Here is a 12,723-nt window from a genome sequence, read left to right on the forward strand (position 1 = left end):
GCTAATGCCTCCCTGGGCTTATGAGCTCATCGGGTGACCCCCCTTTCCTGGCCCAGCTCTCTCACCGATCCACAAGTGCCCTCCTGCACCCTGGTCCACCCCCCTCCCAGAGATCCCTGATTCCGAACTGACCCTGGACCAGCAAAGGGCGGGGGGGGGGCCCGATACACCCCATTTCTGCTCTTTCACGTTGGCTGCTGGCTGCGGTGCTCCTAACAGGGGTTGCTTTCCATTCACGACTGAATTATTGTGGGGGTGTCTTATGGAGACGGGGAAATGGGGGCCTCCTTCTGACCACCACCTCCCCGACCCCTCTTCCTTCTGACTCCCCCCCCTTTTTTTTTTTTTTAAATTTCTGACTTCTGGGCCATATCTAGTGATGCTTAGGGCTGACTCCTGGCTCTGGACCCGGAGGTCACTCCTGGCAGAACTTGGGGTCCCTCTGGGGCCCAGGGATCAACCCTGATCCGCCCTGTATAATGCGCGCCTTATCCACTGTACTGTTGCCTCCCTCTAAGTATTCTGGCCAGGGGGTGCAACCCCCAACAAGGGGTCTCTCAAAGCAGGTTTCAGAGGACAGACTGAACAAGAACAGAGGGACAGAGGGGACAGAGCAGGAATTTCCTGTGCTCGAAGTCCCGCTGCAGTGCCCTCAGATTCCACATGTGCGTGCTGGTCTCTGGGTCTGGGGGGGTCTCTGGGCAGGGAGGAAGGGTCCTCATGCCCTCAGCAAAAAGGCAGGGATCCTCCCTGACCCCCCTAAATTGACAGTGTGTCATCAGAGCTGGAGTATTATTTTGGGTCCCGCGTGTGAGAGAGAAGGGCTGGGGGACAGAGGGGACCCTTTATCGGAAGGTGGGAAGTAGATTTTTGTTGTTGGTTTTTTGGGGGGGTGTTTGAAAAAATAGTTTCGGTGAAGGCAGGAAATGCAGTTCTGGGAGTTGGGTGGGGAGATGAGAATTGGGGGTTGGGTTGGGAGCCCCGATTTGGAATCTAGGGTGAAGTTTGGATTGAGTGTGAAGGGGGATGAAGGGGAAGCTTTGGTGGGGATACCAGGACCTCCCTCTCAGCAGTGAGGGGCTGGAGTTGTCAGTGAGGGTCCATGGAAGGTAGGGGGAGAAGAGGGAGAGAGAGGGGGAGGGGGAGAGAGAGAAAGAGGGAAGGAGAGAGGGGAGAGAAAGGATGAGAGGGGGGAGAGGGGGGAGAATGAGAAAGAGGGAGGGAGAGGGGGAGATAGGGGACAGAGAGAAAGAGGAAGGGAGGGAAAAAGAAGGGGGAACGGAGAGAGAGGGAGAGGGAAAGGGGAGAGAAAGATGGGAGAGAGAGGGGAGAGGAAGGAGGAGAGAGGGAGAGGGGAGAGGAAGGAGGAGAGAGGTTGGGTTCCCATGGGGGGGATATGTGTGACCCAAAATCAGGCAGGATTCTCTGTTAAACTGCCATTTCTAATCTGAAGCCTGGATACAAAAAAAAATTTTTTTTTGGTCACACCTGGCGATGCACAGGGGTTACTCCTGGCTCTGCACTCAGGAATTACTTCTGGCAGTGCTCCGGGGACCCTATGGGATGCTAGGAATCGAACCTAGGTCAACTGGGTGCAAGGCAAACGCCCTCCCCGCTGTGCTATTGCTCCAGTCCCCTGGATGCAAATTAGAGAACAGATAAGGGGTGAAGCGAGAGCACAGCCAGTGGGGTGGGGGAGGGGGAATCCCTCAGCGCAGTCAGGAGTCAACCCCGAGCACCGCCAGGTGCGGTCCAAAAACCAAAAGGGAAAAAAAAAGTTTGAATGATGCGATCGCAGCTGTAGGACAGCTGGGAGGGCGCTTGCCTCGCACGCGGCCGCCGGGCTTCCATCCCGTCACCCCATATGGTCCCCGGAGCCCGCCAGGAGCGATCCCTGAGTGCAGAGCCAGGAGTCACCCCTGTGCATCACCGGGTGTGGCCCAGACACTAAAAACAAAACAAAAAAAGTTTGAATGAGGCTGACTCGCCACGGAGAGCCCTGTCCTTAGGAGAGGGTTTGGGGCGGGGCTGGGGCGCCCAGAGTTCTAAGGCCGGTGGGAGGGGCGCCGAGGCTCAGGGGTCCGCCCCTGCACCCCGCGGCCAATCGGCACAGCCTCGCCCCACGCCCGGCGCCGCCGCCCTCTCCGCCTAGCCGGGCGAGGCCGGGCGGGTCTTCGTCTCAGCCGGTCCTGCCGGCCGGGAGCAGAGCGGCGAGCGCGCCCAGAGCCGAGCAAGCGCCCCGCCGGGATGGGGGGGCCCCTGGGCCTGGATCCCCCGCGGGCCGGCCCTTGCCTGCTTCTGCTCGCGCTTCAGCTGTTGCCCCGGATGCGGGCTGGTGAGCTGAGGGCTGAGGAGCGGGGACCCCGGAGGGTGGGATCCGGTGGGGAGGTGTCCTGGGGGTGGGGGGCGTGCAGGAGGCTGGGGGCCCGGTGTTTGCGCCCCTGCAACTACTGTGGGGCCTTGGGGGTTGTGACAGCTGGTGCGGGGCTGGGGAATTGACCCCAAGGTTTACAGGGCAGTGTGGGGAGATTGTGTGAGTGTGTGTGTGTGTGTGTGCATAGTGTGTGTGTGCCCGATTGTGAATGTGTGCGATTGCGTTTGCATGTGTGTGCATGAGTGTGTGCGCATGAATGTGTTTGCACGTGAGTATGTGCATGCGTGTGCGTGCGTGATTGTGTGCGCGTGTGTGCGAATATGTGCACGCGAGTGCGTGAGTGCGCGTGTGTGTGAGATTATGTGAGTGCGTGTGTCTGCAGGAGTGCGGACTTTGGGAAGGTGCGATCATGGCTGTGAGCAGCCACTGTGGGCGTGGCCGGAACTGTGTGTGGGCCTTGGGGGGCTGGAGTGGACGGCATGAATTGGAGTACTGGGGCTAGAGTCGCGTGGGGTCTGGGTTGTGGGGGTCTGGGGGTAGGGCGCCGCGGGTGTGATCTGGTCTGGTCTTTGGGGGACCCTCTCTGAGGGTGTGGCCGAGATTGGGGCCGAAAGGAATGTGGACCCAGGATGTGGTTCCCAGTGATTTCGCCTGGGGATTCGGGTGCCCTCAGTATCCCCCCTAAGTAGCCTCACGGCCTTCTCCGTCCCTGTTGCCACCCCCCCCCCGACCCCCCACCCCTTTGCGCCCAGAGCCGATCAGCACCATGGACAGGGGTCTGGGCGGCCACTGTGGGGCGGGGCCCCCGCGGGGCGGGGTGGGGCGCGGGCGGGGGCGGGAGTGGAAATTGCCCCCACCCCAACCTCCGAGCCTTGGGTGTTTTTTTCCCGAGGAATTTCTCAGGGCACCCCCCCACAAGGGTCCCGGGGGGCCGCGGGCCGGGTGAGTCAGCGCTGACGCACGCCCAGCTGCGCGCATCTGGCGGGACTCCAAGCCCTGCCCCTTGGCTTCTGGGTGGGGGGCGCGGGAGCGGGGGCGGGGGGGGGGGCACTGCATAAAGTGCCGGGCCCCCAGGTGGAGGTCCAAGGGGCTTCCCTGGGTGAGAGATCCCAGGCCAGGCCCTCCCCGCAGATCCCTAAGGGTGAATGTGGCCCCCACAAATGAGTGTACCCAGGCTTGAGGTCAGGTGGGCGCAGGCCGATTCCCACGCCTAGGCAGCGCCGCCGGTGGCCACAACTTGTCACCCGCCCCCGCCCTGGGCTCAGCACATGCTGACACGCCCTGGCCAGAGGTGGACAGGCGCTGTCTGCAGAGGGTCATTCTTCCGTCTGGCGCCCACCAGCGGGGGCCTGGCCCTGGGCACACCCACAGCACGTGCACCCCAATCCCCAAGCACACCCTGGAAATCTCTCTTCCCCCAACCCGAACCCCCAGGGAATTTGCAGGAACACCCACTGCCCGCTGCACCCCTCTCTCCAGCCAAGATCCCGCCTAGTGGCTTCCCTCCACCCCACCCCGCTGCCCCCCACTTCCTGAGGCCTGGACCCACTGCATAGGAACGAGGCGGTGGGGGCAGGGCTGTGGGGTCCTGCAGGGACCCCCACCCCGACGGCGGGGTTCAATGGCTCTTGTGTGTGTGGGTTGTGCAGCCGCCAGGCGAGAGAAGAAAGGGCAGTCAGTTTCCAAAAGGTCACCCGGAGGGACCCCGCCACGGAAGCCGGGACTAGGGGGTCAAGAGCTTTTCATGCAGGCGGGGTGTTCGGTTGGCGGGAAACCCTAGTTTGTGGCGTTGATGCTGCCGGGGTGGGGGGATCCGAGCAAGTGGGAGCTGGGGACAGTCACACTGGGTGGATTACGGGGCTCAGCCCTCCCCAGCTTGCGGGGGAGAGGTGACTTTTGTGGTCTGCTGAGCCTGGGAACCCCGAATCTTAGCCTGGGAACAACCTAGCCACGGAGGCGGCAGTAGTGAGCACTCTGGGGCTGGGGGCAGTTAGTGAGCACTTGGATTGGGGGCAGTGAGTGAGCACTCTGAGATTGAGGCAGTAATGAGCACTCTGGGATAGGGGACAGTTAGCGGGCACTCTGGCATTGGGGGGCCAGGAAGTGGCTGCCGGTATCCAGGCGGAGAGAGAAGGGGACAGAGAGAAGACAGCAGGAGGACACTTGCCCGGCACCCCACAGCGTCTTTAGGCATGGTCAGGAGTGACCCCTGAATGTTACCTGGTGTGGCCCCAAAACCAAAACATTTAAGGGAGGAGAGAGAGAGGGAGAGAGAGGGAGGGAGGGAGAGATCAGTTGGGAAGATGATGGGAGAACCAAGAAAAGGCAGCCGGGTGTCTGGGAGGAGCTGGGCAGATGGGCCCTCAGAGACCCTCCCTACAGTCGGGGTACAGGAGGGCCAGAGTGGGGAAGGAGTCTGCTCACTGCAGGGGCTCTGTGTCCTCTGGCCCGGTCCACCCCCTGCCTCCCCCTAGTCTGGCCCCCCACCCCTGCTGCCAGCGGTGAGGTCACACAGCCGCCCCCAGGGCGAGGTCATGGGCAAATTGACAGCTGCTGCTGACTCCTGCCAAGAGGAGGCTGGGTCAGGGGGTTAGTGGGACAGTCTGGGGGGGCCGGCAAGCAGGGACCCTCCCCCTGGCCTGGGCCATGTGGTTCCACTTAGCCCTGGCGGGTTGGGTGGGGTGGGATGGGCGGGAAGGCCTGGCTGGGGTCTGGTCGGCCTAAGGGGGCCTTCCCTTGGCATGGGTTGGGGGCAGGTCAGGGGTTATCAAACAGAGAGGAGGTCAGGGCATTTGCCTTGCACGCAGCCGACCCGGCTTCGATTCCCAGCATCCCATATGGTCCCGTGAGCACCGCCAGGAGTTAATTCCTGAGTACATGAGCTAGGAGAAACCCTGTGCATTGCTGGGTGTGACCCCAAAATTAAAAACAAACAAACAAACAGAGAGGAGGTCAGAGGCCAAGGATGGAGGAGGGAATGGGAGAGGAGGCCAGATGGGGAAGACAGAGGGAGGAGGTCAGGGTAGTTGGAGGGTGGGGGTCTGAAGTGGCAGTGGTCACAGGTTGTGGGGTGTTGGTCAAAGGGGAGTTAGGGGGCCTGAGATAGGGCAGCGGGGAGGGTGTTTGCTTTGTACCCCTGACATCTCAGAGGGTCCCCGAGTAGCCCGAGGAATGAATCCTGAGAACAGAGCCAGGAATCAGCCCTGAGCATCCCCGGGTGTGGCCCAAGAGCCAAAAACTAAAATAAAACGAAAACACCAAAGGGGGAGTCAGAGGAAAGAGAGGTCAGGGAGGTAGTATTCAGAGGGAGGAGGTCACAGGTGACGGTGCCAGGGAGGAAGTCAGAGAGAGGAAGCATCAGGAAAGGTGGTAGTCAGAGGGAGGGGGTCACAGGCGATACTAGTCAAAGAGGGGGTCTGAGGACAGAGGGTCTGGAGAGGTGGTTGTCAGAGGGAGGAGGTCAGGTGGTCAAGGAGAGGATCAGGAGATGGTAGTCAGAGGGAGGTCAGAGGTGATGGTGGTCAAGGAGGGGGTCGGAGGGGTTGCCAGGGGAGGGGCTCAGGAAACGTGGTTTGCCCCGTAAGGCAGTGCAGGGCCCCAGACACAGCCCCGGGGACTTGGTGTGGGGGCGTGTGGAGCGGGCCGAGGGACAGTCTGACTCTGGGGCGCAGGCCAGGAAGCTTTGATTCATCCCAGAACTAGGTCAGCTTTTTTTTTTTTCCCTTATGGTTCTCACCAAAAACCAAGCGAAGAAATAAAAACAAGAGTCAACAGGCTGATGAGGCTGGAACAACTGTGGGGGAGGGGGGCGCTGGCCTTCCCCTGGACCCGAAGACATGGCAGGGGGGTGGTGGTGTCTCCCAATCTGAGCTGCCCTGAGCATCTCCCCCCTCCTCTCCCTGCAGACCCCATAGATGTGCTGGCCGGCCTAGGTGTCCGAGGGGGCCAGGCCCGTGTCCCAGAGGTGCCTGGTTTGTGTCCCCAGAGGACCCCGCAGGGGGACCGAGCTTTCTCCGTGGACAAGGCCAGTTCCTTGGCGGTCCCCACGCGTGAGCTGTTCCCGGGTGAGTGGGCGCGGTGGGGGGCTGGGCCTCGCCCTGGGAATGGTGGGGAGGGTCCCGTGTTGGGGGTCCCTGCCAGGCCGTCTGAGCTGCCCTTCGCCCCCAGACGGCTTCCCTGAGAACTTCTCGGTGCTGACAACGCTGCGATCCCAGCCGGCCCCGCCGTCCGTGCTGCTGTCCGTGTACGGCCAGGACAGCAGGCGGCAGCTGGGCCTGGCCCTGGGGCCAACACGGGGCAGCCTCGGGGACCCCTTCCGTTCCCTCCCCAAGCAGGTCAACCTCACGGACGGCAGGTGAGCAAAGAGATGGGGAGCGGGGGTCCTGGGGAGGGGGCGGGGAGATGGACCCCCCCAAACACACTGAGCCTCTCTCCCTCGCAGGTGGCATCGGCTGGCAGTCAGCGTGGATGGCGCAGTGGTGACCTTGGTCATTGATTGTGTGCCGCAGCCACCTGCTGTGGGCCAGGGACCTTCCTCGGTCAGCCTGGCTGGACTCACCATGCTGGGGACCCTCGACCCTGGGGAGGAGGCTTTTGAGGTAGAGTTTTTCTGGAGCGAAATGGGGCAACATTTGTCACAACCTGCGTTCAGAGAATTGGCAGTGGGGCACAGAGGGGAGATGGGAGATGGAGAGAAGGGGAGTGGGGGGGCTGCGGCAGGGCAAGATGGTGTGGTGCCCCCACAGACGGGAGTGGGGGATGGCGTGCTGCTGTGCGGGTGACCGGGACAGTGTGTGATGGGGTGAGCGTGAGACCAGGCGCTGGCTTTGGGGGTTTTGGAGGAGCACATACCCACGTGCATAACGTAGATGTGTCACTTCCACGAGACTCAGGGGTCTCATCCTACACGTCCCTCTGCGCCCCCCATCCTCAACCTCTCCAGGGCCACTATAGGGACCCCTGGAGCTAGCATGCCTGAAACAGACATGTGACTGGCAGACGTGCGTTAGGGGCTCTGCTCAGCGCTTCTCCCCTGCCTGTCTGGAGGGTCCCACTCAGGGGGCTCGTGGAGGGGAAATGCCCAGGTCCAGGTTCTGGAGCAGGGCAGGGCCGAGAAATGGGGGTTGGAGATAGCGCTGGGCAGGTTATGGGGCCTCCCCTCCCACTCCCCCTCTTTCCAGGGCCACATTCAGGAACTGATCATCATCCCCGACCCCCGCGCTGCCTTCGAGGCCTGCGAGCGGCACCTTCTGGGCTGTGACCAGCCACACCCGGGACCCTTGGAGGTGAGTGGGGCGGGGGGTGGAGCAGGGGGCTCCAGCCTGGAGAAACGCTTCCATCCTAAGCCCCCCAGATCCAAGGACCGATCCGAGTCCTGATCCAGTTCCCCATCCCTGGCTTCCGGGAGCTTTGTCGCTCTGCCAGAACCACCTGTGCCCAGGGCAGGAGTTCCAGGGCTGCAGCCTGGATGAGTGGCTGAGTGAGACCCTGTTCCCAGCACCCCCAGGTGGAGCCAGAGACGCCGGCCCCCAAGAGGAAGGGGAAGGGCATGGGGAAGAAGAAGGGCAAGGGCAAGGGCAAGGGTCGGAAGAAGAACAAGAACACAGCAGCCGTGACCCCACCTCCCGGCCTCCCGGAGACCCAGGTAAGGGGGTGCAATATCTCATGCGAACCATGCCTGGCGTCTCTCCTCCCGCCTGGCCTCTCCTCTGCCTCCTGGCCTCTCTCCTCCCGCCTGGCCTCTCTCCTCTCGCCTGGCCTCTCTCCTCCCGCCTTGCCTCTCTCCTCCCGCCTCGCCTCTCCTCTGCCTCCTGGCCTCTCTCCTCCCGCCTGGCCTCTCACCTCCCATCCTCCTGATGGTGGTGCCCCGACCCGCCCTAACCTCCAGCTCTGGGGCAGGGGATGCTTTGTTCTCGGGGTTTTAGGTTGAACCCCTAAGGGGAAGATTGGGGCTGATGTTGGGGTGCGGGGGGTGTCACGGGAGCCAGGACTGGGATTCATGGGCGAGGGGATCACTCTAGGCTGGTTGGTTCTCAGGGCGTCATGGAGGAGATGGAGATGGCAGCAGGGCTGGAGGTGAGTGGGGCCGCGGAGGGGGGGTCTTGTTGGAATGTCACTGGTTCTGGGTCATTGACGGGAGGGGGGATTGCCTCTGGTTAAACGGGGAATCCTCACAGGGTCACCAGTTGTAGGATTCATTAGGGTCATTCGTGTGTTAGGGGCGATGTCCCTGGCCAGGGCCTTTGAGTGGGACCAGCATTGGCGACGGCTCTGGTATTCGGGGGGGTGCGCCCCACACTCTCAGCATTCCCCCCCACAATGCGTGTGTCTACATGTCTCTCTCTCTCTGTCTCTCTCTCTTTCCTTCCTCGGCTGTCTCTCCCAGCGCCCTTGACCCAGTTTCCTCCCGGGCCACTCCCTCCCGCTGGCGCCCCGCTCTGCCTGCGGAAGGTCATGTGGGGGCGCTTCCCGGAGCCTGGCCCCAGGGCTGCTCCCTGACCCCGGCCCTGGGCGCTGTAGCGTGGCCTCCACGCCCCGGCCGGCCCCGGGCGCCGCCTGCAGGGCCAGGGCTCCCCCTGCTGGCTGCCCCGCGCCCCGCATGTCCGTGCAAAGGCTCCGAGGACCCCGCAGTCCGGGTGTCGCCTCGGTCCCTGCTCCCCCGACCCCCTTTCTGTCCATATTTTAGGGTTTCCAACTCTATCCCCACTCCGGGGCTGGTGGAGCGGGCGGGGGCGCTGGAGGGAAAACACCCCATGCGCGCTCGGGGCTCGAACCACAGTTATCAGCTATGCACCCGCCCTCCCCTTTGCTTTCATTGGCTGAGCCACCTGTCTGTCATGTAGAGCGCCACTCACGGCCCCCAACCGGCGCCCCCGCCCTCTCCGAGCCCGCCGCTGAGCCCGCCTCCGAGCCCCTCGCCTGTGGATGCCACGGACCCGGTGACCTTGAGCATGGGCAGCGATGTCACTATCCCCGAGGTCAGTGTGAAGGGGACGGGACTGGGCCCAACACGAGGAAGTGACGGGGGCCAACGTGGGTCTGTTCTGACGTCCCCAGGGGCTCCTGGACCCTGATAGCGGATCGGAACTGGAGACCCTGGACCCGGCGTTAGCCGGAGAGGGCGAGGAAGAAGGGGGTGACCCCACCATAGGCCCCAACTTCCGGGCAGCAGAACGGTCATTGCGGACGCACTTCCAGATCTTTCCAGTGAGTTGGGGTGCTGATTTCGGGAAGGGGAGGGGGACCTTCTGGAGCCCTCCCTATTTATCTTCATTATTTGGGGGCTGCACCCTGCTCAGGGGCTAGTCCTGGCTCTGTGTAAGCACATGTTTCTTACATCCGGGTTTGTGCACATGTAAACACATGCATGTGTCTGTGTGGTGTGTGCAAATGTGTTTACACACAGTACACATGTGTATAAGCATGAGTGCCGTGCATACATATATGTGGTGCGCACGTGTGCCTGAATGCGCACACGTGTGTGTGAGTGTGAGTGTGTCAGCCGTGAGTCTCATGCCTGAGACTTAGGGCTCCCCTCTTTCCACCCCAGGACGCCGGAGAGAAGGGCGAGAAAGGAGAGCCCGCGGTGGTGGAGCAGGTAAGGGGGCCAGGTCGGGAGGGGGCTCTGGGCTGGAACGGGGCTCATGCCTGCAATTCCCCCCTCAGGGACAGCAGTTTGAGGGCCCTCCTGGAGCCCCAGGACCCCGGGTGAGTGCCGGTCGTGTTCCCTGGCCCTTTCTCTTGCAGACAGGGTGTGGTGTGGTGTGGGATGTGTGTGTATGCATGTGTGCGTGTGTGCGTGTGTGAAGGTTTGGTGGGGCTATGACTGGCCAGGCCAAGACCATTGGTCGGACCCTGGGAGCTCAAAGGCTGAGGCCTGGACGGGCCAGGATGGAAAGTCGGGGTGTATGTGGGTTCATCCGTGCAGGGGGCGGCTGGCTTCATCCTGGGACTTCTCTTCGTCCCCAACAGGGGCTGGCTGGTCCGTCGGGCCCTCCTGGCCCCCCCGGAATCCCTGGGGATCGAGGCCTGCCGGTAAGAGACCCTGGCAGGGCGCTGAGGTTGGCGAGGGGGTGTGAGAGGGGGTGACCCTTCCACTCTCTCTCCCCGCCTCCTGCCTCCCCGCCTGCCCGGGCCCCCCTCACCCTGTCTCCCTCTCTCCCTCTGCCTCCCTCTCTCTCTGTCTCTGTCTCTCACTTTCAGCCTCTGGCCCATCTCTCTCTCTCTCTCTCTCTCTCTCTTCCCACCTCCCTTTTCCACACCTCCATCTCCATCTATTCTTCCTTTGCATTTTCTGCTCTTGGGCCCACACCTGGCGGGGCTCAGGGCCTCTTCCTAATCCAGTGCTGGGTGGCCGTGGGGGCGGGCATGGACCAGGGGCCACACAGCCTGCAGAGCTGGGCTGGACCCAGAATGTCCTTCTGCTCCCCTCTCTCCGCCTCTCGCTGTCTCTCTCCACCTCTCACTGTCCCTTTCCGTCTCCCTCCGCCTCTCGCTGTCTCTCTTCATCTCTCACTGTCTCTCTGTCTCTGCCTCTCTGCTTCTCTCTGTATCCCTCTACCTCTCTCTGTCTCTCTTTGTCTCCCTGCCTCTCTTGGTCTCTCTCCGCCTGTCCCTGCCTCTCTTCGCCCTTCTCTCTCACCCACTCACCCCTGTCCTCCCATCATTTCCATTTTCTCTTTCTGTCCTTTTGTCTTTTTTCACTTCTACTTTGGTTTTCCGTTTTGTTTCACGGCCGTTCCCAGCATTGCTGAGGGCTGACTCCTGGTTCTAGACTCTGGGATCGCTCCAGATCACTCCTGGACTCGGGGAACCCTGTGGGATGTTGGGGCTCAAAGCCGGGTCAGCCCTGCCCACTGCCCTCTGGCTCTGTCCCTGTGTCCTTCCGCCCTCTGTTTGACGCTCTCTTTCTCTCTCTCCCCCTCCCTCCATCTTTCTCACCTCTGGTGCTGCCTCCCTTCCCCCCCTCCCCTCCTCCTCCCCCTCTCCCCCTCCTCCCCTCCTCGCCTCCACTCTCCAGGGCCCCCCTGGCCACCCAGGAATGCCGGGCATGGACGGCATCCGCGGCCTCCCGGGCACCGTGATCATGATGCCGGTGAGAGGGCGCGAGGTTGGGCCCTCCCAGACGGGTGGACCCCGGACCCACGAGGGGCCATCCACAGCAGGCTCCGCTCACCCCCCGCTGCCCCCCAGTTCCAGTTTGCAAGCAGCTCCCCTGGAGGCGCCCCCATATCCTTCCAGCAGGCCCAGGCCCAGGCCGTCCTGCAGCAGGCTCAGGTGGGTCGGGGGCCGAAAGGGGACCACGGGAAGGGCAGCGGGGGGCACCGAGGCCTGGTGTGGAGCCAAGTCTCAGCCATGTCCCAGAAAGCCCTGGTGAGAGCCATCAAATAGTGTGAACAACTTTCTAAAAATAAAATTAAAAACTAAAAAATTAAAAAATCTGGGGCTGTAGCGATAGAACAGCGGGGGAGGAGGGGGGGCGGAATTTGCCGGGTTTGATTCCCAGCATCCCGTATGGCCCCTGAGCACGGCCAGGAGTAACTCCTGAGTGCAGAGCCAGGAGTAACCCCTGAGCATCACCAGGTGTGACCAAAAAACCAAAAAAATTTAAAAAAGCACAAAGCTTTAGTGAGGACCCGAAAGAGGACAGCCGGGGGCGCTGGCCTTTGCCTGGACCCTAGATCTGAGTTTCATCCCTGGCACTGTGTGATTCCCCCAGTCGCCACCAGGGGACGCTCCTGAGCACCACCCGTGTGGGCTGCATCACGGCAGGGGAGGGTGCTGACCTGGCATGTGGTCGACCCGGGTTCCATCCCCGGCACCCCATAGAGTCCCCCAGTACTGCCAGGAGTGATCTCTGAGCCAGAGCCAGGACTCAGCCCTGAGCACTGCTGAATGTGACCCCCCATTCCCCTTGAGAGACCTAACTGCAAAGAGGCAGGGGTCACGGGGGGAGTCTGGGGCCTGAGGCTCTGCCCCCCCGTCTTTCCAGCTCTCTATGAAGGGCCCCCCTGGCCCCGTGGGACTCACTGGACGCCCGGGCCCCACGGTGAGTACTGCGTGGGGCGGGGTACGCCAGGGAGAGGGGGAGCCTTCTCCAGCCCAGGCCCCCACATCTGTGTTTGTTCCCCCCTCCGCCCAGGGTCTTCCTGGGTATCCCGGTCTGAAAGGAGAGATGGGAGAGACGGGCCCACAGGTGAGCGGGGATGAGGGCCCCGAGGGGTCTGGGGGTTCCTTCACAGTCACCTCTTGTCCTAAGTGATGATGGAAAGTTTTCCCCTGCCTTCTCCTCACTTCCTCCCCTCCTCCCAACTTGCTCCTCTTTCTCCTCACCTTACCCTCCCCTGCTT

At 62.4% G+C, this 12,723-nt stretch overlaps 1 protein-coding gene across 5 annotated transcripts in view; it reads left to right on the forward strand.

Annotated features, from left to right (window-relative positions):
* Nucleotides 1–2,120: 2,120 nt before the first annotated feature.
* COL5A3 (collagen type V alpha 3 chain) overlaps nt 2,121–12,723 on the forward strand; it is a 34,410-nt gene continuing 23,807 nt past the window's right edge. For 3 of the 5 annotated variants that reach the window (XM_055127873.1, XM_055127876.1, XM_055127875.1), the window contains exons 1-16: nt 2,123–2,335; nt 6,280–6,438; nt 6,542–6,728; nt 6,816–6,972; nt 7,555–7,659; nt 7,872–8,018; nt 8,411–8,449; nt 9,217–9,351; nt 9,431–9,580; nt 9,924–9,971; nt 10,040–10,081; nt 10,346–10,408; nt 11,394–11,468; nt 11,567–11,650; nt 12,366–12,422; nt 12,516–12,569. In XM_055127873.1, coding sequence (XP_054983848.1) covers nt 2,248–2,335; nt 6,280–6,438; nt 6,542–6,728; nt 6,816–6,972; nt 7,555–7,659; nt 7,872–8,018; nt 8,411–8,449; nt 9,217–9,351; nt 9,431–9,580; nt 9,924–9,971; nt 10,040–10,081; nt 10,346–10,408; nt 11,394–11,468; nt 11,567–11,650; nt 12,366–12,422; nt 12,516–12,569 — 1,590 coding nt within the window. In that variant the 5' untranslated portion in view covers nt 2,123–2,247. Of the gene's footprint in view, nt 2,336–6,279; nt 6,439–6,541; nt 6,729–6,815; nt 6,973–7,554; nt 7,660–7,871; nt 8,019–8,410; nt 8,450–9,216; nt 9,352–9,430; nt 9,581–9,923; nt 9,972–10,039; nt 10,082–10,345; nt 10,409–11,393; nt 11,469–11,566; nt 11,651–12,365; nt 12,423–12,515; nt 12,570–12,723 lie in introns of all 5 variants that reach the window. The other 2 variants (XM_055127877.1, XM_055127874.1) reach the window with 2 other exon arrangements.

The sequence above is a fragment of the Sorex araneus genome, chromosome 2, assembly GCF_027595985.1.
Source record: "Sorex araneus isolate mSorAra2 chromosome 2, mSorAra2.pri, whole genome shotgun sequence".
In the NCBI taxonomy this organism is placed as follows: Eukaryota; Metazoa; Chordata; class Mammalia; order Eulipotyphla; family Soricidae; genus Sorex; species Sorex araneus.